This window comes from Purpureocillium lilacinum, assembly GCF_023168085.1.
Source record: "Purpureocillium lilacinum CBS 284.36 DNA, scaffold_3, whole genome shotgun sequence".
Lineage (NCBI taxonomy): Eukaryota > Fungi > Ascomycota > Sordariomycetes > Hypocreales > Ophiocordycipitaceae > Purpureocillium > Purpureocillium lilacinum.
In genome coordinates, this window is record NW_027072113.1 from 2,624,110 (window position 1) to 2,651,441 (window position 27,332).

At 60.2% G+C, this 27,332-nt stretch overlaps 10 protein-coding genes across 10 annotated transcripts; 4 read left to right on the top strand and 6 right to left on the bottom strand.

The window, feature by feature from the left end:
• Window positions 1–196: 196 nt before the first annotated feature.
• PLICBS_004374 (uncharacterized protein) lies at window positions 197–1,617 on the top strand (the record flags this gene model as incomplete). Its single annotated transcript, XM_018326893.2, has 2 exons — window positions 197–338; window positions 413–1,617. The coding sequence occupies 2 exons, from the start codon at window positions 197–199 to the stop codon at window positions 1,615–1,617; spliced, it is 1,347 nt and encodes a 448-aa protein (XP_018174355.2).
• A 905-nt stretch (window positions 1,618–2,522) lies between these two features.
• Window positions 2,523–3,783, bottom strand: PLICBS_004375 (uncharacterized protein; the record flags this gene model as incomplete). Its single annotated transcript, XM_018326892.2, has 3 exons — window positions 2,523–3,011; window positions 3,068–3,530; window positions 3,587–3,783. 3 exons carry the CDS (start codon window positions 3,781–3,783, stop codon window positions 2,523–2,525), a joined length of 1,149 nt encoding a protein of 382 aa, XP_018174354.2.
• Window positions 3,784–7,471: 3,688 nt separating this feature from the next.
• Window positions 7,472–8,309, bottom strand: PLICBS_004376 (uncharacterized protein; the record flags this gene model as incomplete). Its single annotated transcript, XM_065600503.1, has 2 exons — window positions 7,472–7,687; window positions 7,854–8,309. The coding sequence occupies 2 exons, from the start codon at window positions 8,307–8,309 to the stop codon at window positions 7,472–7,474; spliced, it is 672 nt and encodes a 223-aa protein (XP_065456575.1).
• A 351-nt stretch (window positions 8,310–8,660) lies between these two features.
• Window positions 8,661–9,068, bottom strand: PLICBS_004377 (uncharacterized protein; the record flags this gene model as incomplete). Its single annotated transcript, XM_065600504.1, has 1 exon — window positions 8,661–9,068. The coding sequence occupies one exon, from the start codon at window positions 9,066–9,068 to the stop codon at window positions 8,661–8,663; it is 408 nt and encodes a 135-aa protein (XP_065456576.1).
• A 1,203-nt stretch (window positions 9,069–10,271) lies between these two features.
• PLICBS_004378 (uncharacterized protein) lies at window positions 10,272–12,430 on the top strand (the record flags this gene model as incomplete). Its single annotated transcript, XM_018326891.2, has 5 exons — window positions 10,272–10,396; window positions 10,504–10,606; window positions 10,684–11,203; window positions 11,283–11,299; window positions 11,378–12,430. 5 exons carry the CDS (start codon window positions 10,272–10,274, stop codon window positions 12,428–12,430), a joined length of 1,818 nt encoding a protein of 605 aa, XP_018174353.2.
• A 150-nt stretch (window positions 12,431–12,580) lies between these two features.
• On the bottom strand, window positions 12,581–13,617 carry PLICBS_004379 (uncharacterized protein; the record flags this gene model as incomplete). Its single annotated transcript, XM_018326890.2, has 5 exons — window positions 12,581–12,739; window positions 12,853–13,022; window positions 13,127–13,312; window positions 13,393–13,437; window positions 13,554–13,617. 5 exons carry the CDS (start codon window positions 13,615–13,617, stop codon window positions 12,581–12,583), a joined length of 624 nt encoding a protein of 207 aa, XP_018174352.2.
• Window positions 13,618–15,680: 2,063 nt separating this feature from the next.
• On the top strand, window positions 15,681–16,235 carry PLICBS_004380 (uncharacterized protein; the record flags this gene model as incomplete). Its single annotated transcript, XM_018326889.2, has 1 exon — window positions 15,681–16,235. One exon carries the CDS (start codon window positions 15,681–15,683, stop codon window positions 16,233–16,235), a length of 555 nt encoding a protein of 184 aa, XP_018174351.2.
• Window positions 16,236–17,067: 832 nt separating this feature from the next.
• PLICBS_004381 (blue light receptor) lies at window positions 17,068–18,554 on the bottom strand (the record flags this gene model as incomplete). The annotated part of the gene is made up of 2 exons (XM_018326888.2): window positions 17,068–17,210; window positions 17,270–18,554. 2 exons carry the CDS (start codon window positions 18,552–18,554, stop codon window positions 17,068–17,070), a joined length of 1,428 nt encoding a protein of 475 aa, XP_018174350.2.
• Window positions 18,555–21,526: 2,972 nt separating this feature from the next.
• On the bottom strand, window positions 21,527–22,142 carry PLICBS_004382 (uncharacterized protein; the record flags this gene model as incomplete). The annotated part of the gene is made up of 2 exons (XM_065600505.1): window positions 21,527–22,007; window positions 22,063–22,142. 2 exons carry the CDS (start codon window positions 22,140–22,142, stop codon window positions 21,527–21,529), a joined length of 561 nt encoding a protein of 186 aa, XP_065456577.1.
• An 812-nt stretch (window positions 22,143–22,954) lies between these two features.
• PLICBS_004383 (DNA repair protein rad50) lies at window positions 22,955–26,928 on the top strand (the record flags this gene model as incomplete). Its single annotated transcript, XM_018326887.2, has 2 exons — window positions 22,955–23,161; window positions 23,212–26,928. 2 exons carry the CDS (start codon window positions 22,955–22,957, stop codon window positions 26,926–26,928), a joined length of 3,924 nt encoding a protein of 1,307 aa, XP_018174349.2.
• Between the last annotated feature and the right edge of the window lie 404 nt (window positions 26,929–27,332).

Genomic DNA, 27,332 nt, shown 5'->3' on the forward strand with positions numbered 1-27,332 from the left:
ACCGACGTCAACCCGAGCCTCATGCTCGTCCGACGAGCTCGACATTCGACTGCCACCTACCACCCGCCCTCCGAGCCGGCATCGACGGCCAACGAGCGACCACTCGGGACACCATAGCCCACGCAACTGCTGCTGCAGCATTCAGCGAGCCCCTCTGCCGCCCAGCCCTCGTCGTCACCATCCGGCCACCGCAGCCATGGCTGGAGCAGACGACTCGCCCTTCCCGCCGCTGCTCAATGAGCTAGCCCGGGTGAGGCGGTCCAACCTCACCGCGGCCATCGGCGACGTGGACAAGATCATCAACCTCCTGGCAAACGCACGGGAGCAGGTCGCTGCGGGTATAGCTGCCTTCCCCCCCAACAAGCCTTCCGTCCGCTCGGCCTCCACTGACCAGAGCCTCTCTGCCATCCAGATGCGGACGCACATAGAATCGGCATGGCGATGACGACGCTCCAGAACCCCGTAAAGGCACAGCTGGAAGCGATAACAAATGACCTCAAAGAGGTGACCAAGGCGCAAAAGGCGTTTGGAAAGGCCCTCGACAAGGCCATGCCTCAGCGGGACCTGCCCATGGAGACGGACGCCATGGCCGACCATCCGGCGCTCATCAACCGCGCCATAGCCATGCACCTGCTCCGCGAGGGCCAGTTCTCCGTCGCTTCGACGTTCGTCCGGGAAGAGCAGCAGCAGCGAGAGCAGAACGAGACGACCGCCATGGCTCACGCCGCCACGCCGCGAAGAGACCAAGATGGGGACGACGACATGAACAAGGACGACGACGACGACGTCGACGAACACGACAACAACAACAACAACAACAACGAAGGTGCCGACGCCGAGATGCACAGCCTGCACTCGGAAGACCTGCAGGACAAGTTCTCCGAGATGTATAGCATACTCGCAGAGCTCAAGCAGCGCAACCTCAGCCCGGCCATCGAGTGGGCTCGCCTCAACAATGGCCGCCTCGAGTCCAAGGGCAGCAACCTCGAGTTCGAGCTCTGCAAGCTGCAGTACATCTGGCTCTTCAAGGGCCACGCCGCCAACGGGCTCCCCAACGACGAGCGCAACGGCCAGATGGGCGCCTTGGCCTACGCGCAGAGGCACTTTGCGCCCTTCCAGCGCCGCCACCTCAAGGAGATACAGCAGCTCGTCTGCGCCATGCTCTTCGCCTCCAACCTCGAGGAGTCGCCCTACCGCAACATATTCGAGATCGACTCGGCGTTCGAGGATGTCTCCACGTCCTTCACACGAGAGTTTTGCTCCCTGCTCGGCCTGTCCGCCGAGTCGCCGCTCTACATGGCCGTCACGGCGGGGTCCATCGCCCTGCCCCGCCTCATCAAGTACACCACCTACATGAAGGAGAAGAAGACGGAGTGGACGACGGAGAACGAGCTCGCCTTCGAGACGCCCCTGCCCGAGTCCATGATCTACCACCCCATCTTCGTCTGCCCCGTCAGCAAGGAGCAGACGACGGAGCAGAACCCGCCCATGCTGCTCCCCTGCGGCCACGTCATCTGCCGCGACAGCCTGCACAAGATCTCCAAGGGATCCAGGTACAAGTGCCCCTACTGCCCGATGGAGGGCCACTTGCGAGATGCTGTCAAGATTACCCTCTGAGCGGGAAGCCATTGCGGCGGCGCTCGGGAGCTTGGCCCGGGTCGTCGGGCCGTTGGCCGCGGTGGGGGTGTCGTATGAATGCATGGAATGGCGTTTTCAGGGACCGGGCGTCACGGAGGGATTCTGGGATCTCAACTCGAATGAATGGATAGCGCAATTGTGCCCCTCTTTGTATGGTCGAGCGATTGACGCTGGAACTGGGTTTGGGTGAACTTGTTCAGATGGTCTTGTAGCGTATTACAACAATATCTTATCTTTGAGCAGATGAAGCCCGCCTATCCATCCCATGATAGCCTAACAAACGGCTTCCAGTGTTCTCTCAAGCGCAGCTGTATTGTCCGTAAGGAGTGACAGACGGCAGATGCAGCAGCAGCGCCAACCGCATCGCTGCTCGGCCTCGGTATATCCTCACCGTCTTCGAAAAGCCAACTCGACCAAACAATGCCGCGTACACAAAGTCGCCCACCCATGCGGACGGCCGCGTCCGCGGTCTTACCGCATATCCTGTAACTCCCCGGCGCTCTCGCGTCGACCCGCCGAGGCTAGGCCGCGCACCACCCGCGTCAAGGCTCAAAGCCCGCCCCTTGTTTCAGGACCCATCGGGTCGACGCCTGGGGGCAAAGGCAAACAAACTAGCTGAGCGCGTCCACAACAGTCGCTCTCGTCCGCGGTGAGCGTTGTCCACTCTAACGCCTAATTCCGCCCCGTGATCCCGTGATGGTGATCAAAAATAATGCTGTGCCTCGGCCGGGCCGTCGTCGCGAGCCCGCCCAGTCTGAGCGGCCCGCCAAGGCACCTGGGGAATCTCGTTTTCTTTGTCGTAAATCGTGTCTTTGTACATGGCCCCGAGGACTACCGCCCTCGGCGCCCGGACCGTGCCCCCGCAAAATCAAGCGCCTTTCCATCTAGTCAATCGTCATGCGGCTGGGCAGCTGGGGCTTGACGTCGTGCAAGCTGATCGAATGCGCGTCGGGCTTCTCCTCGACCTTTCGCGACGAAATCAGATGGGCCTTGAGCCCGTTGTCGAAGTTGCGCAGGCAGATGATGGCGTTGATGATGGTGAGGATGATGAGCAGGATGGTGATGACGGCAAAGGCGGTGAGAGACCGGCGGACGGCCTGGTACGAGTCCTTGTGATCCGGCTGGTAGATTCGAACAAGCTTGAAAATGAAGTATGACAGGCCACCCAGATAGAGAATGATGACGACAAACATTCCCGGCTTGTTCTCCTTGCGCGTAAAGTATGCTGCGGCCAGTAGGATGCCAATGGTGATAGGGATCGTGGCGATGGTCAAGGCGAACTCGGGATCTGTCTTTTGGGCTACGACGACGACAAACTGGATGATGAAACCGAGGAAAAAGAAAAAGTCGAACTTGAGCAGTGCGATATAGATCTGCCACAATGTCAGCCTCAATCAATCATGGAGTGGCAGCCGTGGCTCAAGCCTACTTGGTAATGAAGAAAGCGCTTCTTCATGCGGTAGTCGGCGCCAATGTTCTTCAAGATGTCCCACGCAAATTCTTGGTAGAGCTTCCATGCAATAAACCCCATGCACACAGTGGCAAGCCCAATAACAGCCGGAATGGCAACAAGGTAGGGCTTCACATCGCCCCAGAGCTCGGTGCTGAGTGTTTCGGGTTTGAGGGCGTTGAATTCTCCCAAGATCGTGATCGCGGTCTGGATTTGTTCGATTTGGATCGCGGTGTAGACCAGCAGGGCGAGGTTGGCGATGCACACTCCAATGACCTGAATGGTGTTCTTCATGCGCAGCGCGTCCCAAACCACAACCAGCTCGTATAAGAAGCCGAAGATAAAGAGCGTCAGGAAAGTCGGGATCGTCTTGTACTGCGATTGGACTTTGGGCAGGTCCCTGTGTTCTCCGAGGCTCGTCTGGAACTTGCCAAAGACGTATCTGCTTGGTGTTAGCGACCGCGACCATCGGCTGCGTGAAGGTCGGCAACGACGTACGCCTCAAAGACCAGGCAAATGATGGCCTGGAGGGTCGTGACGCCCATGAAGGCGGCGGACCACTTCGTCTTGATGAAGCCCATGCTGTCGCGATGGACGCTCCGCGACGGGGCCGAAGGGGTCAGGCCCTGGCGGTGGGCGTAGCCCTGATCGAAGCTGGTGTTGAGGTTCGCGTTCTCGGCGTAGGCGGGCTGCATGTACGAGGGCTGGTTCACAGCCGGCTGGGGGTAAGCCTGGCCATAGTTTTGAGAGTAGTCTGGGGCGTATTCGCCGCTGTGGCCGTAGGTCGGACTGCGTTGCGAGTTGAAATGTGAGAAGCCCGGATCTGCGCCCAGAAGGGACTTGCGAGAATCTAACCTGGTAGCCAGGGCGGGCGACTGTTTGACCCCAACCGGGAGTCTGCGGCGGCAGCGATGGCTAGTATGGATCGATGGATGAGGAGAGGAGCCGAGTCGTGGCTAGAGAAGCCGCGGCGCGAGTCGGGAGCACGACGCAACCCGAGGGCGAGCGCTTTCGGTCGAGTCGCGGGCGAACCAGGGGGGTAGCGACGAACAGATCAGACGAGGCGAGGCGAGACGGGACGAGAAATGGTTCGGTTGGCTGGTTGGGAAATACGCAGGAGGGCGAGGGCGGAAGCGAGGCGAGAAGAGAAGAGGGGAAGGGATGACGATGATGATGAGAGATGGATGATGAACGAGAGACTCAAAGGACACGCGGGTTGGACAGATAGGTGAGGAGGGAGTGGAGGGTGCTCTGTTCGCGGGATCAGGCCAGGCCGGCAGGGCTCGCAGAAGCACGGGGACACGGACGGGAGAGGAGGATTTTTGTCGGGGGCGGCGCTGGGCAGAGAAGCGGGCATCAGCAGCAGCGGCGGCGGCAGCACATGAGTGTGCCCTGGGGCCGCCTTGCGAGCGTCGTCGTGTCAGTGGGTACAGAGTAACTCGGGTGAGCTTTGCACTGCACTGGTGAAACGGGGGGCCGGGGTTCGGTGGGGCGCAGGGCGGCCCACGGGGCGGGGGGGGCGTGGCCCTCCTTGGGAGGCTTGGCTTTGGCTTTGGCTTTTTAGGGAGCGAGGCAGAGGGATGGAGGGCAGGTGAGGGATCCCTGGGCCTGGGTCCGGATGGAGGAGGACTCATCAAGGTGGTGCCGCCGCCGTCGTGTCTGCCCGTGGGCGGCGGCGGCGGCGGGCGCAGTGGAACAAGCAAACAAAAGAAAAGGAACCAGAGAAAAAAAGAGGGGACCGCCACGCGTGCCTCTGCTTGGCTGGGCCTGCCAGGGGGACAGGGGGAGAGGGGGGGCCGCTAAGGTAGGCCTCCCGCTGTTGCGGGCGGGCTCGAGGCAAATGCCACAGGGGCAAGGGGGCACACGGCATGGCAGGGCAGCGCAGGGCAGGACACGACATGGCCGGACGCAAGGCACCTCACCAGATGGACGGGACACAGAGACGGCAAGGCACAGCGGCGACGGCACTCGCTCGGTCGGGCTGCGATTTTTTTTTTTTTCTTCTCTCTCTTTGATCGCGGCGCCGGCGGCCGGCAGCCTCGCAGCAGGAAAGAGATCGGTGTCTTGGAGGAATCTGCGAATGTCTGACGTGGTGCTCTGTCGCACTGGCGCTGCTGACTCGGGACTCCACCGCCAGCCCCCGTAGGGTTGACGTCCAAGGACGGCCTATACTTGGAGCTACCTGGCACCAATGGCGGTGATACAGTGCAGTGACCACTGGAACCGTTGAGAACGGCCGCTCAACGGCACCGCACCCAGGCCGTATAATCCACCTGGGCACTCCACTCGCCTTTGCGCTGTGCAGCGTCCACGGTGCTGCTATCCACGTAACCTCCCATCGTACCGCAAAGTACCCTGCCTTGCGCAGTCGCAAGAGATGAAGCACTGCTTGCACCGCAAATGACGACATCATTATAAGAAAAAAGGCGCAGCAATATCATTGTTCCCAAGTCGGCGAGCAGCGGCCGATCTGCAATCTACACGATGCGCCCGACACCCAGGCCGGGAGATTCCATCAAGGCGCAGCAACCCGTCAGTGAGGCCGCAAGGCAGTCTCGTCGAACAGGACAAGGCCATGGGAGGGCAGATGGGCAGCCAGCAAGGGTGGCTGTGTCCGGCCAGCCCAGGTCTCTGCGCGGCGCGACAGCCGATGACAGCGTGTGCCAGTGCTACCGACGCAGGACGCCGAACAGCCAGCCAACCAACCAACCAACCAACCAGTCGAACAAAGTCCAAGTCCAGTTTTACCTTTCGGCAACCCTGCATGCACCACCCTCACTGCATGCGCGCCGCCCGCTCCGAGCGCCATGGATGGTGCTGGCTGCTGCACTGCTACGCCCAGCGCGCTGAAACCGCTGCAGCCCAGTTCGTGTCGGGGCAGCGTCCCTCCCGGCCACCACCGGGGACCGACCGCTGGCGCCACTCCCCTCGGCCCAACATCACATCACGACACAGTCCTGCGAGCAGGCGGGCAGTTGTGGCATCTGCCTTTTCGTATCGCCCGGGGCTACGGCGGGCCACCATCCGCGGAGGACCGAGCCGGTCCCTTGGCCGTCGCGCGGCGCAGTCGCACCACACTCCACGTCATTGGCGAAAACCGCCGACGTCGTTGTCGCCATCCCTTGGCATGTATGACATCCGCCCGGCACCTCCTCAGTTGACGGCCCATCACGCGAGAGAAGTATCCGCGACTGCCCTCGACGGCGCGGCTCCTTGCAGCCGCTGTGTGTGTAGGAGTACTGTATGACCGAGCAGCCACCCGCGTGCGTACATACTTGTTGTTGTGCCCATACTGTAGCACCCGCCAGCGTCGCCTCGCCCTCTCTTCGAATCTGTAACGTGGGCTCCTACATACTGTACCTGTCTTTTGAGACGAGACGAGACGAGACGAGACAAGGCCCCCCCTCCTCACCGGCCGCTCCCTTGGCTCGACGAAAGCGTTGCACACTCCGCCAAGATGGGGGCGTCGACGCTCTCGCTTTGAAACGGACGACGAAGCACACCGCTCGACGGGACGGCCTTGCCCGCCCATGTGCTGCTGCCACGGCCAAGCCAGGCCAGCCAAGCGCGGAAAGTCGACGTCGTCGCGAGTTGAGAGGGGGTCTGGGGTCGCGCGCGCGTCCATTTGCGCCGATGGCGCTGGAATGCGGGTGAAAGTCTGTCGCGCGTCACCACGCCCCATGACTTGAAACACGCCCTGCTCGAAGCGCAACGGCCTGTCTCGTCTCCAAAGCCGGCCGCATGAGACGATTTCCCATTCTCCCGATATCTTCACGTAGGCTTCTTCATCTATAACTTGATTGTGCGAAGTACTACTGCCGCGTGGAAAGAATGGGTGTGTTATGCACATTTCATGCGCCGCCCCAAATCTGGGGCAAGTCGTGCACAAGATGATCAATCGCAATCAAGTGACCTCGACAGGGCCATCAAATAGCATTCGGATCCGCATTATGCTCGTGCAAAGGAAGTAGATACGCGCGAATGCCGAGGGGGCTGGAAAGACGACATGCGCATGGCAGCTGGAGTCTCAAGTAAGCTGCGTTACAGCATGTGGGGACCACCACGCGACTCGCCTCCGTCGAAAGTAGATTCATTTGTCGATTCGGCAAAACCTTGGACGGATGTTCAAAGTTTGACGTATCTCTTCGTCGCTCAAGCGACATGGCGTTGAGATCGGATTGCTTCCGGTCAAGGGCCACTACTGCACACGGCCCCGAGAACGGGATCCGCAGTTCGACGACGACGGGTTTCGGCTCCGTCCCGACGGCGCTCGAACGTACACCGTTGCCCTGGAGCCGCCGAGAGCAGTGTCCCTTGTGCTGTTCCCTGGATGATGGCGTCCTACAAGGGCCGCTCAGGTTCACTTTCTCAATTCCTTCGTTTTCAGTCCTCGAACAATTTCTTTGGCTCACCGTCATACGCCTCCTTGCCAGTGAGCTTGTTCCAGACCGCGTCCTCGGCGTCCCAGCACCAAAAGGTCGAGACAGCGGCCTCAGCCTCACTTGAGAGGGACACCGGCGGGCACAGATGGCTCTCAAGCAGCAAGTACATGGCATTGGCCGATGATATGCAGTGCCAGAACCACACGCCTTTCGTCTCCTACATGTTGTGCATGACGGCCGAGAGTGTGACGTCGTGCCTCGTCTTGGGCCTCAACGCCCGCTCTTCCTTCTCAAAGACGTGCATGAATTCCCGTCGCACCTCGTCAAAGCGTTACAGTTCTTCGCCCTGGATATCGTCGACGGCGCAGCCGGTCATCCAATACGGCGCCCGGAGCATCTCCAGACTCCAGAGGCAGGGCGCAGATCCATTCAAGGTCAACCAGACCCGTCACGTTCCACTCCTCGTCGACAAAGATGTTGCTCGCGTGCAGGTCCGTAAGCTGGAGCGCAAACGGCCCGCTGCGCAAGTATCGCCTGACGTGACGGTGAGACAGCACTCGGAGCAGGGTCTTGACTGCCATCTGGGCGCGACAGTCGTCCCCGCTATAGACGGCGTTTGGTTGGCTTAGAAGGCGGTTGTCGTGGAAAATGAGCATGTCGGACACGAACGCGTCCGTGCAGCCAAAGGCTTCATCCCTCGACATGGTGCGCGCAGCGCCGTCGTTGTCTAGGATCATCACGCTGCAGGACAGCGGCCTGTTTGCCAACGTGACGGTGCCGTTGTCGTGGAACTGAAAGGGCCCGATGCGGGCCTGCGGGATTCCTGCGAGGGAAAGCATGATTCGCGAAAGCCCACGAAAGAGCCTCTCCCTCCGTGGTTTTTCTTCCCGGTGTGCATTGAAGGTGTTTGAAAGCATGCTGCCAGTTTCGGGACCTAGATACGCTACTACGTAGGCGGAGTCCAGCTGATGCGACGGAGCAGTCGCAACATAGCTGGACAGCAGCGGGAGCCCCGCGACCCTACAGAGCATCCGTCAGACTTGTCGGGCAATCCTGCGCAAGTAGGATACGTGCCTCGTGTGCGTAAACTGGCCAAGTTATCAGCAAGGCGCCCGAGTGAGCAGTGACGCAGGAGGCTCACGTGTCGGCCATCCAGGAACCCAAAGCCAAAGAGATGGGGGGCGCGAATCTCAAAACAATGCCTTCTCGGCCCATATATGGGCGCCCACCTCGCAGCCCAGCTTCTCGTCTACGCTGCCGGGATATCTGGCTTCGGCGAGCTTGTGGGGCATGGGACAGCGCACGATGACTTTGCTAGACGGGGCATCGCCGCGGGACTTGATCTCGACCAGGATACACACGTTGAAGCCGCCGCGGATCCAGTGCTCGGGTGGCAGGACGACGCACGTGTCTTGAGGGCCCAGTGCCAGGTGATGCTTGACGAGGCCGGCGATGGAGTCTCTTTGCTCCCAGAGGTCTTGACTGAGAGTCTTGATCGCGGGTCCGTAGGAGGCCAAGTTGAGGACGTTTCTTTCCTCATCGAGAGCGGACGAAAGGGTCATGGGGCCCCGATCCGGAATGTCTATCGTCGGCGGCATGGCGATGGCCGACTCTCTCCAAAGCGTGAACTCGAGACCCCAGATGTCAGACACAAAGACGGCGGCCCTCTACGTTGAGATGGAAAGCGAGACATGTGGCTCCCCTGGCCACCGTCCAGTCAGCCCCGACGAGCCTGCAGCTATACGAGTAGATTGGCGATCAGGGCATTTCTACATTGCCAAAAGCTTCACGCGTCTTGATAAGTTTCGTGGCGGGATGTTGGTCACAGACGAAGCACAAACAGTTGGATGGAAGTCAGTTGGGCGCCCGGAAAGTTCCCGCACGCACAGACCAGACAACGCTCCAGGTCCCCCTGTCGATAACCCTTCAACTGGGGAAGGGTGCAGGCGACGCCGGGGAAATGACATATCACGTGCAAAAGTGGTGGCAGATGGCAGGCAAGTACCTACCGTAACTAAAGCCCACCAACTCCTCAGCAATCTTCAGCGGCGCTCCCGCTAACGTTATCACTGGGTGACAGCTCCCAGTCCACGGAGCACCAAACAAGAAGAAAAAGCCCGTGATAGTCCACCGTGTCAATTCATTACTCAAGTCATGATGCCACACGGTCACGCGATGCCACGGCCGGTCGACCGCCAAGGGCAGCAACTCAATTTTGGGATCCGACGACGGGAAGGACGTCGTGATGAGGAGATGGGCCAAGCTCGTTCGACGACAACCACAGGCGGTGATTCGGCCAGTCGGACAGCCGAGGCACCGGGTCCCCTCCGGAAGTCAACTAAGCCAAGTCGAGCCAGGCAACTCAGTGCCACTCGCCGCCGCCTGTCCCCCCAGACCCAGGCAGGACAGGGCAGCAGGTGCAGCGGATGCAGGGCCGCCTACTAGGTTTAGTTGTGTTGTCCATACGAGTAGCGCCCGCAGCCTGAATTGCATGCGAGGATACGTATAATAAGGCCTGGGGTTCCATACTCCATAACGCCCTTGAACCTCACATAAGATGACCAGGCCGTCCAGCCGCAAGTCAGCCTGAATCTCACCACCAGTCCATCAGCACATCTACCTTGGCCTCTCCGTCGCACCCGGCCATAACGCATTGCTTGGTAGAGTACAAAGTAGATAAGAGCACAGCGACGCCAGCAGCGACGACGACCACTTGTTCCTCAACCCCCTGAGACCCGTCGTCTCTGGCATTTACACCCTCCCCGCCACCTCGTCCTCCCTGTGTCACGTCGTCGCCCGCCATGCAGCCCCCGGCCGACTTCGCCCACTACCCGGATCCCGTCGAGGGCCCCGAGACCGGCTATGACCCCAAGCCCGGCACCAACCCGGTCCTCCGGGGCCTGCCGCTGGCCGCCGCCGCCGCCCTGTAAGCTGCGCCGCCCGCATCCCGACCCGGATGACTTTCATCTCCCTCCCCCCTCCGTCCTCGCGAGGCATCGAGACAGACCGTCGTCGCTAACGCAATGTGCAAAGCATCACGAGGTCCGACTGGGTCGCCCGCTACTTCTGGAACAATGCCGGCTTCGGCAGCATCAAGGACATGCCCCAGCTCGACGATATGCCGTACACGTTCCATGTGCGTTCGCCCCATCACAGTCATCACACCCCGGGTCAAGCCTCACCCTCGCTAACCATGACCTTCACCGCATCCAGCCCGTCGTGACGCCGCTCGGCAAGACGGGCCCCATGCTCGAGTTTGGCCCCGAGCTGGTCACGCCCCAGGCCGACAAGGCCTCCCCTTCCTCCTCCAAGGCGCGCTACTACACAGCCGCCGACTACCACGCGCTCTACAAGTCGGGCGCCGCCACGCCGCTGCAGGTCGCCCAGGCGCTGCTGCCTCTGACGCTGCCGAGCAAGGACGCCGGCGGCAAGCCCGGGCGCTACGAGAACGCCTGGGCCGACGCGCACGGCAACGAGGGGCTCGCCCTGGAGGCCGCACGCGCCTCGACGGAGCGCTGGAAGGCCGGCAAGCCCCTCGGTGTGCTTGACGGCGTGCCCGTCGGCGTCAAGGATGACGTCGCCGTCGCCGGCTACCGCAACCATTATGGCCTCAAGTACGACCCGAACGTGGCTTGGTTCAAGGTCCACGACAAGTCCGAGTGGCCCGTCAGGACGCTGCAGGAGGCGGGCGCCGTCGTCCTCGGAAAGCTGCGCATGCATGAGATGGGATCAGGTGAGTGTCTCCTTTCTTTGCAGTGAGAATAGACTCGGCGAGGGTGCGTATATGTACTGACTGCATACTCGTCATGTAGACACCAACGGGCTCAACGTAGGGAACCTCCCTGCCCCCTTTTATGACTGACTAAACTTCTCATATTGGCATGCGATACTGACAGATGCTCTTCAGGTCGCCCAGGGCACGCCGACAAACCACCTCAACAACGCCTACTACCCCGGCGGCTCCTCGTCGGGCCCCGCGTCGGCCGTGTCCGCCGGCCTCATCCCCATCGCCGTGGGCACCGACGCGGGCGGCAGCGTGCGCATCCCGGCCACCTTCAACGGCATCTACGGGCTCAAGACGAGCCAGCACCGCACCGTCTTCATGAACCACACCATGTGCATCACGGGCCCCATCGCGGCCACCGTCGCCGACCTGACCATCGCCTACCGCGTCATGTCGCAGCCCAACCCGGAGTGCCCGACGCAGGGCCGCTTCGCACTGTCGCTGCCGCCGTCGCCCTCGGCCAAGAAGACGATGGGCGTGTACCGCGACTGGTGGCGGCACGCGGACCCGCGCGTCGCGGCCGCCTGCGACGCCGCCGTCGACTGGTTCGCCGCCGAGCGCGGCTACGAGGTGCTCGACATCTCCATCCCGTACCTCGTCGAGGCGCAGCTCGCCCACGGCACCATCTGCATCGCCGAGATGGCCGAGCACCTGCGCCGCCGCGCCGGCGACCCCGCCGACTGGCTGTCGCTCGTCGGGCCCGCCAACCGCATCACCCTGTCGGTGGCGCGCCAGACGCCCGCGGGCGACTACCTCAAGTACAACGCGCTGCGCACGCTGCTGATGCGCCACCTCGCGTTCCTCTTCCAGAAGCACCCGGGCCTGCTCATCATGACGCCCGTGACGCCCCTCGTCGGCTGGCCGCGCACCCCCGGCGACGACAGCCGCGGCCTCAACGACGCCAACACGACGCTCCGCAACATGATGTACATCTTCCTCGCCAACATGACGGGCACGCCCTCCCTGTCCGCGCCCGTCGGCTACGTCGAGCCCGACCAGGGCGAGGGCAAGCTGCCCATCGGCCTGCTGGCCACGGGCGAGTGGGGCAGCGAGGAGCAGCTGCTGAGCTGGGCCGCCGAGGCCGAGGAGTACCTGCACGACGTGTACGAGGACGGGCGGCGGAGGCCCGACGCGTGGCTGGACGCCATCAGCCTGGCCAAGGAGAGCAAGGAGTAGAGGGAGGGCTTGTTGTGAGGGATGGGGAGGCTTTGGCGGAATGTGTATATCAAGCGGCTTGGGAACAAGGTACCTATTCCACATGTTGTTTTGTCTGGCTATTTACGGCGAGCAGTCTGCGTCTGCCAATAAACTTTGTTCTTGTCCGCCCTACTTGATAAACTTGGACGCCATGGCCATGAGCCCGCCCTGCTGCTGGCCCTGGCTCTTAAAGTACATCTTCATGGCCATCTCGCCCGCCTTTTGGATCGTCGACTCCTTGCTGGCGCCGTCGGCGAGCTGGCCGCTCGAGGCCTTTTGGTCAAAGAGCTGTGGGGGTGCGCGCGTGCGCACGTTGCTGTCAGCGCGGCCTGATCGCTCTCTTCGTTCCCCCGGAGTGGAGTGGGAGGGCCGAGAAGGTTCGGGAGGGGGCTTCAACGCACCTTGCTGGCCTCGGACATGGCCAGGCCGAGGAACGCGCCCTGGCTCTGCTTGCCCGTGTCCTGGTTCTGGTTGAACATCTTGAGGGCCTGCATGGCGGCGGCGATGCCGACGCTGTTCTCGTCGCCGCGCGAGTCGTTTTGGTACTGCTCCTTGTGCTTGCGGACGGCGTCTGCAGCGGCGGGTATTTCTCGTGTCAGCCAGGGTACCATGTAGACCATCGATAACCAAGGAGGACAGGGGTGTCAAGTCAACACCTGGGTGGTTTTCACGCACCCTCCTCGTCAATGTCCTCGTTGGCAATCTGGCCCTTGCGCTGGCCGATGGCGCTCAGCACCGAGGAGAAGAGCTCGCTGCTGCCCGAGGAGCCGGCGCGGTTGGCGGCCTCGTGCTGGGCCGTCTTGAGCTCGTCGTCGTCGTGGGCGAAGCCCCCGCCGGCGGGGTAGTTGCCGCCATGGGACTCTGCGCGGGAGGGGGGGAGACGCCCGAGGGTCAGCGTCTGTCTTGCGACGAGTGGGTTGGGAGATGGCGCAGGTACGCACTGTCACCCGGAGGCAGGTTCTGCTGCTGTTGCTGGTTGTGTTGTCCTGGTCGAGCTGGGCGTCAGCGAAGCCGATCAAGTCGTAGCTTAGCTCCCCCGTCCGTCCGTGGAGGGGTCGAGAGCTATCACGCTGGAAGGAAGCTCCCCGGCAGTCGCACGCACCTTGGCCCTGGTTCTGCATCTGCGACTCCAAAAAGTCCTTGCCGGCGCTAAAGATCTTGTCCATGATGAATACTATGCTATCGCCTTGCGTGATTCGGATTCGATGGATTCGGCGTCGTCTGATCAGGGAGGGGATTCGTTATCGACGAAACAACAAACAGCAACAAGCAGGCGGGGGTTTGGGGGATGCCCAGCTCAAGTATCAAACCCCCCAGAAGTCAGGCACCGGGTCTCACCAGCTCCGCCACTTCACACCTTGTACCTCCCGCTTGGCCCGGATCTTCGGCGCTGGGACTCGGCACATTCGAACCCCTCCAAGCTCCAATCGAGGGGCAGCTCAGGGGACCATGACGCGCCATGTGCGGGGCAGCTCCGCGCGCCAAGCGGCGCTTCCAGCTCGGCTCGACACCTGGCACAGCTGAAGCTCCTCCGGGGGGACCCCTCTTGATTATTATATTCTGTATTCCGATAGCACATCGTACCGCGTTCGAAATACAGTACCACTATTTATGAGTTCGCCTCTGTGGTGTCCAGCTCTCTCCATGATGGCATCCCTCCACCTCCGTACATCACTCTGCACTACGTAGAGAGCAACACGTGCCACATGTGTGCATGGTTGAAATCGAGGGGCGTTGCAGTGAACACCCCACCTCGTCGAGCTCGTGCCAAGAAGGTTCACTCATGCTTTATGCCACAAAGCCCCTTTAGGCGCAAGCCGCAACGAAAAAAACGCCAAACCCCCGCCGGCAGATGCGTCATGGTCTTTGCAGTTCGGGCAGGTTAGGTTCTTGTCAAGTTCCTTGCCGACCACAATGTTGGAATCTTCAGCCACAGCAACTGCCGTCTCGACCCACAAGCGGACATCTTCCAGCCTCAGCCGGCACTATCTGGCCCAAGATCATAGGCTAATACTTCATGATACTGTCACGTCAAGGGCCAGCAGGATAGGCTTCGTTCAGGAATAAATACCACTTCCGTTCCTCCCGTAAAATGTATCTTCTTGTAAATGGGACGTCCAGTCCAGGTGAATGCCATCAGCCCTTGTCCATGTCATGCGCTTCCGGGGAAAGCGTCTCTGTTCCGGGGTCCACTGACTTGCCGCCTCGGAAGCTGACCCGATGAGGCCATGCCGCAGTTCCGTCCGCAGGTCTTCGACTTCCTTGAGACTGCATGTCTCGAAGGCCTATGAACCATTTGTACGCTGGCCCCTGCATTTCTCCCAAGACAAGCCCACGAAAGATCAATGTAGCACCCGAGGTCATCCTACCCTGAACTTATGAGAATTTCCTTCCTTGATTTGCCTTTCGTGCCTCTGCATCTTTCTTTCTTTTCTCTAATCTCCTTCTCCTTGGAATGGGGTATAATGCCACCATCGCGATGCACAAGCCAAGCAGAGCGGCCTATGTTGGTAATGCTACGATGTAGAGATTGCGGCGGACCAGCACACCGTCGCGGCATATGCATATGGAAACCGGCGAAACGCTTCAGCCCCATGCTGTCATACGCGAGAATATCCACAGACTCACGTCTATCTTCACTCCAGGGCTCCTCGCTCCACCAACGATCAACCTTGGGGGCCTATGCCTGGTATGCATTGACGCTTGGATCATGAGAATCCGACGTGGCCTCGGGTGGAATGCCCCTGTCTGTCTGTCTTTGTGTCTCCGCACTCCTGCCTCCGTTGGACACTCGACGGTTCGAAGCGAGCCTGCCCTCTTCTACAAATGTCGCAGCTTAGATAGTGGCGATGAAGAAATTCTCAAATCCCCCAAGCCACGAACCACTTCCGGTGACAACTAGTTAATACGGTCTTCTTGAAGGGCTTATCACAGATAGTTTGTCGTTGGCCCTCGATCCGTCATGCCACTGTACTCAAACTACGAGAACGGTAAATATCACGACGGAGTTTGGAGATGTGGCTGTGACCAGGCGGCCATCTTGTTTGAGTCGAGCCAGCCTACCAGCAGGGGAGAGCAATGTCAGTCACCATCTCTATATCTGCTGCGCTAGGTAGCTCATGAGTCGCCAGTTTGGAGATGCCCACTGCCTCAGGACCGGCAATGCAACTTCTTTCTCACTCGAGTGCACGACACTGAACGAGTTAGGCGGGCGAAGACATTGAACGTCATGCTCACTCCCCAGACGCTCATCAGCCCAAGGTCAACCGACCCACGATCAACCGACCCACGATCAACCGACCCACGATCAACCGACCCACGATCAACCAGCTCACAGTCAACCAGCTCACAATCCTCCCTCGTCCCCGCGACTCTCCCGACGCCCGATACGGGAAAAACAGTCTTCAAGCGGCGCCTCTTCACAAGCAGTGGCAGCAGCACCAGCGGCGACGACAGCAACGGCTCTTCGTCCCGAAAACGCCGCCGCCTCCTCTCCCTCCACGACGACTCCGAACACAGCCCCTCGCCGTCATCACGCCAGGTCAGGCAGCGAACTGATCACCACGACAAAAACGACTTGCCAACGCTCGTCTTTGAGCTGCTGCAGAGCGACGGGCTCGCGCTCAGGAGCTCGACCAAGTCTGCGATCCGGCACGTCATCCTCGAGCGGGAAGCGGCGAGCAAGGCGAGACTACAGAACGCAAAGGAGAGCCTGGAGATGGCGCTGGAGAAGATTGACGAGCTGGAGGGGCACGACCATTCGGCGTCTTCTGATGAGACGTAGGAGAGGTCTAGATGGTGCTTACCTTGGGCTTTTTGGAGTTCGGACATAGCGTGAGGGAGAGATAGCTGATGCGCAAATATGCGCACGTTCACTCACTCTGCTAGTCACTTCGGTTTTCAAAGGCCTCAAGTCTGGGTATCGATGCCTCCAAGATCACACACCATGGCATTTCGTCGTCTTTCTCCGCACTTGACGTTCCCTTCAGACCACGGGCAGACCTCGGTCTGTCACCTTGGACCGAGTGAAGTCGCACGTGTTGACCGAGGACTTGGCATGCAACCTCACCACCAAGGTTCCCTCACGAGTCACGACCGCCAAGAGGCTAAACACACCCATCATCCGAGCCGTCAAAAGTATATGCAGAGCTCAAGGTTGTTAACACTAGAACCGGATTTCGTTTCGACACTGTAGAAACCGTCCAGTCTAAACCACATTAATCCTCGCCCCTGCTGCCCGTCCGCCCACGTGCTTGGTATCATGCCCTCGCTCCGCGCCCCCATCGTCGTACAGCACGCCAACCAGCTAGTAAAACCAAAAAAAGAAAAAGAAAAAGAAGCCCAAAGCAAGGGCAAAAATCAGGCCATAAATCATGTCGTCCCCCCTCCTCAAAAGGCCGTTGCTTTCTCGCTCGTTGCAGTCGTGTTCGTTTATTTTGGTGCGCCGTCCGTCGTGTTCGTGTATGCAAGATGAATATGCCCCTCGAATTCCACACAGCGCCTGCGCCACACCGGCCGTCGCCCGGGAAAGGGGGAGGACGCGCCGTGTCATTGTTATCGTACTGGTACAGCACCGTGGAGCGGTCGCCCAGGGCGGCTTCCGCGGCTGTCGCTGCTCAGCCCATGGCGTGTTCGGCCTGCTGGGATGGGTTGGCAGTGTTTCGCTTCTTCTCCTTCTTGGCCCAGCGCAAGCCGCAGGCGTTGCAGAGCGTCTTTGGCCCGCTCGGCCCCTTTCTCCATTCCGGAGAGTCCAGCGTTCCTGGTCTGAATTAGTGTCGAGCCCAAGTCTGCGAGGCGCACAGGGTGCAGTAAACCTACCGCAGTCCGTGCAGACGTATTCCTCCGTCGTCTTTAACTTCTTCTTCTTCTCGCCGGGCCGGGAGTCGCGGTCGACGGGTATCGCTATGCCGGCGTCGCCCTTGATAAGGGTCGGGCTTGCGTTGCCCGTCGTAATCCCCCGGCTGCGCTCGCCCTCTTGGTACCGCAGTCCGGTCAACATCTCAATCGTGTCCGCGTGTGACGACCCCTCGTATCGTGCCATCTTATCCCGCAGCGAGTCTGGGCGGCTGCCGGCGGATGCACCCTCGAGGTTCTCTCTGGTCAGGGCGGCGTTGAGCGCATTGCGGTCCGATTGGCTCATCGAATCGCTGACACTGCCCCGGTAGAACGGCGTAACCGACGATGCGCCCGTGTCCTCTGATGGCGTGATGTCCGAACGGCCCTCTTGGCTCTGCATCCATTGCCGCTGCGCTTCGTCGGCGTCGGCCTCTTCCTCTCTGCGCAGCTCGGCGATGCGCCTCCTCAGCCGCTCGTTCTCAATCTTGTGTTCCAAGAATGAGTCTAGCAGGCCTGCGTTCTTTGTCGGGTACGGCCGGGCCATCATGAAGACGGCCTGGCAAAACGGCGATTGATTGTTAGGGTTGGGCGCAAACTTGGCGCTCGCGATGTGGGCGTGGCCAACGGCCTCGAATATGGCGTAAGAGCCGTCCTTTTTCTTGAAGCGGTAAAACATGCGCAAAGGGTTGCCCGACGCAATTGACTCATTGAGCTCCGAGACGAAGATGCCCTGGTCGTCCGGATGGATGAGATCCTTGAGGAAGACGTCGGACACCTCCTCGGGCTGGTAGCCGGCGACGCCCAGAACGCTGGGCGATGCGTACTTGACGCGGCCATTGGCATCGAGAATGTGCAAAAAGTCCCTAAGCTCCTCGACCACCTTGGCAGGCCAGTTCCTCCTCTTGGTAAACTCGGTCAGGGTGTTGCCGCTGGAGAGGCTCATCTGGGCAAAGGAGCCCGGGGGCAGGGGCCCAGCGCCGGGGACGTTGTTGGCGGCCGTGTTGAATTGGTTCTCAGCGCGTGCTATCGACTCGTCGGTGGCGCCTTGCTGCGCGGGCTCGGAATTGGAGCCAAAATCGGCGGCCCCGGCGTCGTCGCCCGTGTCCATCATCTGGACGTCGTCGAATGTGCCCAGCATGTTGCCGTCGAAGTAGCTCGCAAAGTCGTTGCCGGCCTGGGACCCGAGGTCGAAGTTGGGAAAGCCAAAGTAGTTGGGGTTGTCGGCGCCGCTGGCAGTGCCCTGCGGCGGGGGTTGGGTCTGGGACATGGCGGGCGACCGTTCGAGTATTGCATTAGGCGGAGGGAGAGAGCCGTTTCCGTTTCCTCGCTCACCTCGCGTCCCCGGTCAGCAGCAGCAGCAGCAGCAGCAACAGCAGCAGCAGACAAGAACAGACCCGGCCCAGCACACCAACAGACTCGCACACCACAGCGAGAGCTTGCTGGCTCAGAGGCCCTACTCCGGACGCGCGCAGCAGCGAGCAACCAGCAGCAGATGCAGCGAGTGGCGCCCGGAAGGTGGGTCGCAGAGCCTGTTCTCGACCGCGGTGACAGCGCCGGCAGAGCTGGGGTGGGATGCGACGAGGGGGAGGGGGAGGGGAGGGGAGGGGAGGGGAGGAGAGGAGCGGGCAGCGCGCAAAACACGGCGCCGATGAGGGGGTTGGCGATGGTCGAGGAAACGCGCGTTGCAGGAGGCAAGAAGTCGACGACGACAAGAACAGGTAGGTAGGTGGTGACAGACGGGACGGATCAACGGACGGCGGCGCAAAGGGACGAAATGAAATGGAGAGCCGCTACGGGACGATTGGTCGTGGCGGTTGGTGCGAACTGGCGTGCAGCAGGCAAGCAGCAAGCCAAGGGGATGAACGTTGTTGGCATTTTGGGTACGAGCTCGTTTTGTGCCGGCGGCGGCGCGGGAGGCATTGCTGCATGGCCTGGCATGGCAATGGCATGGCATTGGCATGGCAGAGCAGCACCCAAGCAAAGGCACCCCCTCCAGCATGGGCAACCTGGAAGTCTCATCCGCGCAATCCATCCACCCATCCATCCGTTGCCACCGGCGCGCCAACTGCCTGCCCGCCGTCCCGCCATCCGTCCCGCCAGCCCGCCCCAGCGAGCAAGCACCAAACAGGTGGGCTCTTTGTCCCGCACTGGAACTGGATTCGACGGCCACGGCCACTGTGACAGGCTGCCGGACCAAAAGCTCCTGCAGAAAAAGCGGGCGGGCGGCACCAGCAAAGGCCCTAGTCGGCGCTCCATCTTTTTTCGCTCTCGTGCCAGCGAGGCTTAGGTTTTCGCCAGGTCGCTACCCAGCAGGCCTCTCTGCGTGGGAACCTCTGGTTCCGAGCCTTCCATCCTGGAGCGTCGCTACTGCTGGCCATTGGTACCCAGCATCTGAGCGGTCGTCCATCTGTCTGCATGTCCATCCGTCTGCGGGGGGGCCCCCAGATTACCCATCCATCCCGCCGCTCGCCCTGTCCGGGTGGCCCCTCCGGCTCCGGGCTGCCTGCCACCTCCAGCCGCCAAAGGTAATTCCAGCTGTCGTTGTTGCCGCGCGGGCGCCCGGGTGGGACAGCGCCCGCACTGACAGCGCGTCAACATGACCTGTCAGGCCCCTGCGAGCCGCCCCCCTGGGGGGGGCTTTGTTCCCGCCGGGGCAGCTGGGGGCGGTTCCCGCGGGTGGCGGACGGTAGGTAGGTGGCGGGTGGTGGCTGTACGCCCACTGGGGCGACCTCCACTCACTGATTGTGCTGCTCCTGTAGCCACTGCGCGGTGGGACAACAAGTCGCCCAGCGGCGTCCCCCCGACTGCTGCCGAGCACTAAAATCCATGAATGCTTGTCGCTGTCCCCGGCGGCCACGGCGCAGCCCATGCACCGTCCCGAGGTTTCTTTTCACATCTCACCTCATCCGCGAGCCCGTCGCTGCCGTCGCTACCCAGGCATCCAGGCCCCCGCCTCCCGCGACGGGCTCGACTCCCCGGTCTGCAGGGCCTCGAGAGGGTCGTCCTGCTTTGCTACGGCAAGGCGGTCGTGGCTGCTCGCTGCTGACCACCCACGAGAGCGATTGCCACCCAAATCCCCGATGCGGCCAACATGGGGAAACGAGAAATCCCCATGTTGCCCAACCAGGGGCTGGCCGACGAAGCCCCTCACCCACCAACCTGGAAGGGCCCCTTGGCTGGCATGAAAGCTCCAAGCCTTGCCAGCCCCAAAAGCCCCGAGCGAGCTTGCCCCCACTGGGCTGCCGCCAGCGCCTCCCACCACCACCACCACCAACCAGTTTACCATTTCGACAGCCGCCGCACGGCCCGTCGACAGCTTGAAGAAGGGGGGCCCGCCCCGGCCTCTCGCCGCCGGCTCAGTGGAATGATCTGCTTCTGGAGTTTGCGTGAGTATTGCGCCCCGACCAAACCCTGTCAAATAGCGACCCGGCTCGCAAGCCCTCGACCTGTTCCGACGCCGCCTCCTGGGCGACTCAGCATCAGCCATCTCAGCTCCCAGATGGCAAGCAAAGTCCAGGATCGAGCGTGAAATGCCACCCGCTGCACACCACTGCCGGCGCCTGGCGCTCCATTCGCTCGGGCATCCACGTGCCCGATCCTCCCCGCCGCGGTCTAGACCCCCGAGTAGTCTCTCTCTCCACGGTCACGGAACACTGCATGCACTTGCACATCGACGGGTCAATCATCTGATTAGTTATTCATGGCTCCTGGAGCTGCTCCAGTTGTTGCGAGACTTGTGGCTTCAGGTACAGCCGGAACACCCGGTGGCGCCGAGTGGCGGAGAGAGTGCCGCCTTTGCGACGTCTTTTCGGCTGCTGATGATGAGTACAATATGGCAGCCACGCGCTCCCGCGACACTCAATGTCGTCGGGGGCTGTATTGGGCTTGCGTCAGGTACTTCGTGAGCACTGCGTGACTGCGGCGCAAGATATCTGTGTGTTTGAGACTGTTGTTTGGCCATGATGATGTGTCGCCTACAGCAAGACCTAGAGGACATGGCCTCGGTGCCTCGAATAAGCGACAAAAGGATGCTGTTGCAGTCTGCCGAGGCCGAGTCTTGGCCACCCGGGATCGAAGAGGACATGGTCCCCGCCAAAAATCAAAGCGCGCGTTCACGAGCATATCACGAGCAAGTCGACAGGTCGAGCCAGCCCGCCTTGTGGGACGTGATGTGTCTCTCCTCAACAAAGAGACAGTAGTGCTTGGCTACTGTACAGAATATATGTACATGACTTATCACTAGGGGATAAGCTCGCATTCGTCCAGCTTGTCATAGGTGGGTGGAAAGCGATCATTCGGGCCCGTGGCCTCGTACCTGCGCAAGGACTTCTTCCACGCCAGGTAGTTCATTGCCGTCCCCCGTATCTCGGTCCAGCGACACACGCAATCCCCCAGTACCCTCTCGTCCCGGACCGCTGTTCTTAGAGCGTATTCGACCCAGTGAGCGCTGTTCCAGTTGGCCTTGTTTGGTCTAAACACTGGGATGGATTGGAAGATTTTCCGGAGGCGCATCAACTTGTGTTTATTGAGCTTGCCGACGACGATACGGACCAGCGGCACCGGGTCTTTGGAGGTCAGGCTCAACTCCTCAAACGTCCAGCCCATGATCAAGGGTCGCTTCGGGTCGAGCTCCTTCGGCGTTTGCGTGACTTGGTAGCACAAGCTCATGTCGCCCACTGACATGTAGCTCCTTCTCCCGATAATGAGCGCCCACTGGTATCTATTTGCGCGTAAGCCTGGGCTTCTTCAAGCCAAGCGCGCGAGTGATGGCTCACGCGTCTTCAGGCCTGGCCATCTTGGGCTTGGTCGACCGCGGGAACAAGGCCACGTAGAGACGGGCCCGGTGAAATCCCATACTGCCGGGGCCTGGGCGAGACGGGCGCTGCGCAACCTAGGATTTTGCTGCTCCCCGCGTATCGTCGCCCAAGGTCATCCAGAAAATGAGATTGATACCTTGGTAAGTTATCGAAACGATGCGGCAAGGAGGTCAAGAGTTGGTGCACGGGCAACATGGGTCACGGCGTTGAACAGCGAGCAGCACTTTTTGAACGGAGTGCCTGCCCGAGGACTATTAGCCACGTACGCAAGGAAAGGGCGCTCGATGATGCATTATTCAGTTTATCCGAGGATGTCGCAGGAAACATTGCGCTTTGATAATCTATTAAGTTATCGCCCACGTGCTTGTCTCACTCGTCAGTGCGTCTTGCTATCCTCGGTGGCTGCTCTCGACCGGAGTCGGCAGACCATGTGTCGGGGCATTTTGGACCTGTGGCGCGCGTGTAATGCTTCTCCGAAGCGAGGTCGTTGCGATACGATCTCATCCAATTAAAGACATTTGAAGTCACTATAGGCAGCCCTGGCCCAGGACGAGACTAAAAGACATGACGAGGTGCATCGCTAGTGCTGGGAGTTGAGGATTTGAGGATGTCGTTGGCCTTTGTTCGCTAGTCGGCGGAACGTTTTCCTCCGTTCCGCCCGCCCAGGCAGCAGCACGTGAGCACGCACCTCAGCTCAACGCGTGAACCCACTTGCGCGCGTCCTCAGCTCTGGGTCCTCGACGACTCGCTCCGCGCCCGATGTAACAAGCAACGAGACGTCACTCCATCGGTTTCGCACGACGCTGCGGTTTGCACCTTGCTGCAGTCTTGATGCACCGACTGGCCCAGCATGTCGAGAATCGATAAGCTCTCCATCTCGGGCGTCCGGTCCTTCAGCCCGGCCGTCCGCGAGGCCATCCAGTTCAACACCCCGCTGACCCTCATCGTCGGCTACAATGGCTCCGGCAAGACGACCATCATTGAATGCCTCAAGTATGCCACCACGGGAGAGCTGCCGCCAAACAGCAAGGGCGGCGCTTTCATACATGACCCAAAGGTACCTTCGTAGCCTGTCCGGTCGCCAGACTGCGCTAATGTGCCGCGCAGCTGTGTGGTGAAAAGGAAGTCATGGCGCAGGTCAAGCTGCAGTTTCGATCCATCAACGACCGCCAGCATGTCGCGACGCGGAGTATGCAGCTCACCGTCAAAAAGACCACTCGCTCCCAAAAGACCCTCGACTGCTCCCTCGTGGTCGTCAACAATGGCGAACGCACGACGACCTCGACAAGACAGGCCCAACTAGACGAGATGATACCCGAGCGCCTTGGCGTCTCCCCGGCGATCCTAGACGCCGTGATATTCTGTCATCAGGACGAGTCTCTGTGGCCCCTGAGCGAGCCCGCCGCCCTGAAGAAGCGATTCGACGAGATCTTCGAGGCTTTGAAGTACACCAAGGCCATTGACAACCTCAAAGTGCTTCGCAAGAAGCAGATGGAGCAACTGGGCAAACTACAAAACGACGAGGCGCACAACAAGGTCAACAAGGATCGGGGAGAGCGCGCTGAGAAGCGCATGACCGGCCTGCAGGCTGAGATTGAGGAAGCTCGCGACAAGTGCGAGGGCCTGTCCACGGAGATGCAGGACACGCAAGACAAGATCAAGCAAAAGTATGAACAAGCGAACAGCTTTCTGCAAATTGTCCAGAACCTCAGCAACAAGAGGGAGCAGCTCGAATACCGCCAGGATGCCGTCGACGAACTCAAGCAAACGTTCGACGAGCTTCGCGAGGACGATACGTCCCTTGAGGAGTCATTGGCTCAGTACGAGGAAAGCATGGAACGCCAGAGGGACGAGGAACAGCAAAACAGAACGCAATATAACGACCTGCAGAAAGAGCTGGCTGACTCTCGTAAGAGCTTGTCGGCGAAACTGTCAGAGCAGGGCAAGCATCAGTCCGACAAGGACAAGTACGAGAGGCAGCTCAAGGCCCGTGTCGACATGGTTCAGGACGCCGCCCAGACCCACGAACTCAGGGGCTACGACGGAGACTTGACGGAGCAGGACGTCAAGTCTTTCAACGACAAGATCCAGAAACTTCTGGCCGACAGGAAACGTGACCTTGAGCGACTCCAAAAAGAGAATGCGGCGGAGGTCGACAAAGCTACCGCCCAGATCACAGACCTGGAAGGGCGCAAGGCGGCTAGGACGCAAGACCGCGTCTCTGCCAAGCAAAGGATGAACGCTATAGACAAGCGGACGCAAATCCTGCAGAACGAGGCTGGTTTGATAAATGTCGATGAAGGCGCCAAGGCAATCCTGGATGGCCAACTGGAGGAAGTCGGGACCAAGCTACAACGGGCCCAGCAAGATTTCGAAAAGGCCAACTGGGACAAGCAGATCGCCGACGAGAACAGCAACCTGTGGCAACAGGAGAAAGAAAACGAAAAGCTAGGCCAGGAGCTGGTGGAGTGCACTCGCCTCGCCTCAGAGAGGGCCCAGCTAGACTTCAGAAAGAAGGAAGTGGCAGATCGAAAGCGCAAGTTGGAGACTTTGGCGAGCACCTGGAGGCCGAAGCTCTCTGCGATTGTCGGAGAGAATTGGGAGCCAGAGACCCTAGAGCCGAAGTTCCAGTCATTGCTTGCGAAACAGAGCAAAAGCCTGCAGGACGCGCGGAAGAAGCGTGACCAAGCCCGGGAAAAGCAACAAAAGGTTGAGTACCGGCTCAAGACCGCAAAGGAGTCACAGGACAGCAAGTCGCAGGACGCAACCGAACGGAAACAAGAGGTTCTCGCCGCCCTCCGAAAGGTTCGCGACGGAGCGGTCATCGAAGACTTTAGCGAGGAGGTCACCGCCGTGGAGCAGCAGGTGGAGGATCTCAGAAACGAGTTGAGTCTCTTTGACGCACTTGTTGACTACTATAGCAAGTGCAAGCGAATGCTGGAGACCAAGAAGCGATGTCTCTTGTGTGATCGGCACTTTGACGACTCGCAAAGCGCAAGCCTCGACCGCTTGAGCAAAAAGATTGACAAGCACTTGGATCCCAAGGGAAGAGGCGAGGTGCAGACAGATTACAAAGAGGCATTGGCGAGCCTCGAGTCGCTGCGTGCGGTTCGGGCGTCATACGATACCTACGAGAGGCTGTCCACAGAAGTACCGAAGCTTCGAGATGAGTACAAGGCGATTCAAGCCGAGCACGACGCGTTGGAGCGCCAGGTGGAAGAGCTCGAGTCTGCCGTCTCCAGCGAGGAGGAAAAGCACAGAGACATGGAGGAGCTGTCCAAGACAGTCACCAACATTTCGCAAACCATCAAGGACATCCAAGAATCCGAGGGCCAAGTGGAGCGAATTATGTCTCAGCAGTCAGCTGGCGCTGTGTCTCGGAGCGCAGAGGAGATCCACGAAGCCCAGGCCGCCATCGCAGAGCAGATGAGGGGCTTGAAAAGCCGGATCGCAAAGCTCACGAGCGACCGGCAGCGGATGAAGGATCAAATAAACGGCCTCGAGCTGGAGCGAAGCGAACTGAACAACAAGATCGGTCGTGCGGCGGGGCAGCTTGAGAAGAAGAAGGATCTTCTAGCACAGATTCAGTCTCTCAAAGATGACCACACAGCGCAGCGAGAGATCATCCAGCGGGCGGACGAGGACCTGGAAAGTCTGGAGCCAAGCATTACCGAAGCACGGTCAGTGCGGGATGAGACGCTGCGACATGGCCGCCAAAAAGAGCAGGTCATCATCGACGAGCGAGATGCCATTGCCAACTCTGTGAGCGAGATCAAGATGCTGGACAGCGACATTGCAGACTATATCGACAGAGGCGGTCCATCCAATCTTGCTTCGAACCAGCGGGCCATAGCGGCTCTGGAAAAGTCCATCAGCAACACAGAAAAGGACATTACAGACGTCACCGTGCGGACAAACAAGCTCAAGCAGGATATCGCCAATGGAGACCGCAAGAAGAAGAACATTAGCGACAATCTCAATTATCGCAAGCATCTCCGCACGCTCGAGGTCCTGCGCAAGGACATTGCGGAACTCGAAGATCGCAACGCGCATGAGGACTATGAAAGGCTGCAGGCTGAAGCACGATCACTGGAGAACCACTCGAACCGCCTGTTCGCGGAGCGAGGCTCCGTCATGGGGACCATGAAGACCAAGGACGAGGAGCTCGGCAGGTTGCTGCAGGAGTGGGAGATGGACTACAAGGACGCCAAGCAAAAGTATCGCGAGTCGCACATCCGCGTGGAGACCACCAAGGCGGCCATCGAGGACCTCGCGCAGTGTGGCGCCGCCGTCGACAAGGCCGTGATGCAGTTCCACTCGCTGAAGATGGCCGAGGTGAACCGCATCGCGGGCGAGCTCTGGCAGAGCACGTACCAGGGCACCGACATCGACACCATCCTGATCCGGTCCGACAACGAGTCCAGCACGGGCAAGCGCAACTACAACTACCGGCTCTGCATGGTCAAGCAGGACACGGAGATGGACATGCGCGGGCGTTGCTCGGCCGGCCAAAAGGTGCTCGCCAGCATCATCATCCGGCTGGCGCTGGCCGAGTCGTTTGGCGTCAACTGCGGGCTCATCGCGCTCGACGAGCCCACCACCAACCTCGACCGCGACAACATCAAGAGCCTCGCCGAGAGCCTGCACATGATCATCAAGACGCGCCAGGCGCAGAGCAACTTCCAGCTCATCGTCATCACGCACGACGAGGACTTTTTGAGGCACATGCGCTGCAGCGACTTTTGCGACAGCTTCTTCAGGGTCAAGCGCGACGAGAGGCAGAACAGTGTCATTGTGAGGGAGAGCATCACCAAGATTTTCTAGGCGAATGCGTCGTGTCGTGTGTCCGTCCATCCGCGGACAGGGAGAGCCTGGCCACCACACTATTTACTTGTACATGTATTTTAGCTTGAGCTGGAGTTGGGGGACTTTACGCTGCATCGCCATCCGTCCGCCGTCGTCACATTCACAATGTAATACCACATCAAGTCCATGATAAAGAGGGGGTCCGTGGCCATCACTTTTCGAAACGAACCAGTCATCCGTAGTACCGTTTTGTCTTATCACGCCCATTATGTCTGGCGGGATGGATAACCTTGGTACGCCTGCCAGCATACTCCTGTTCGCTTCGCTGTCCTGTGCTCATCTATTGTTGTACAGTGATTTGATAACGACAATCCCTGATTCGATTCGACCGGCTCGTGGTATCATTCATCCGCTGCTTCCCA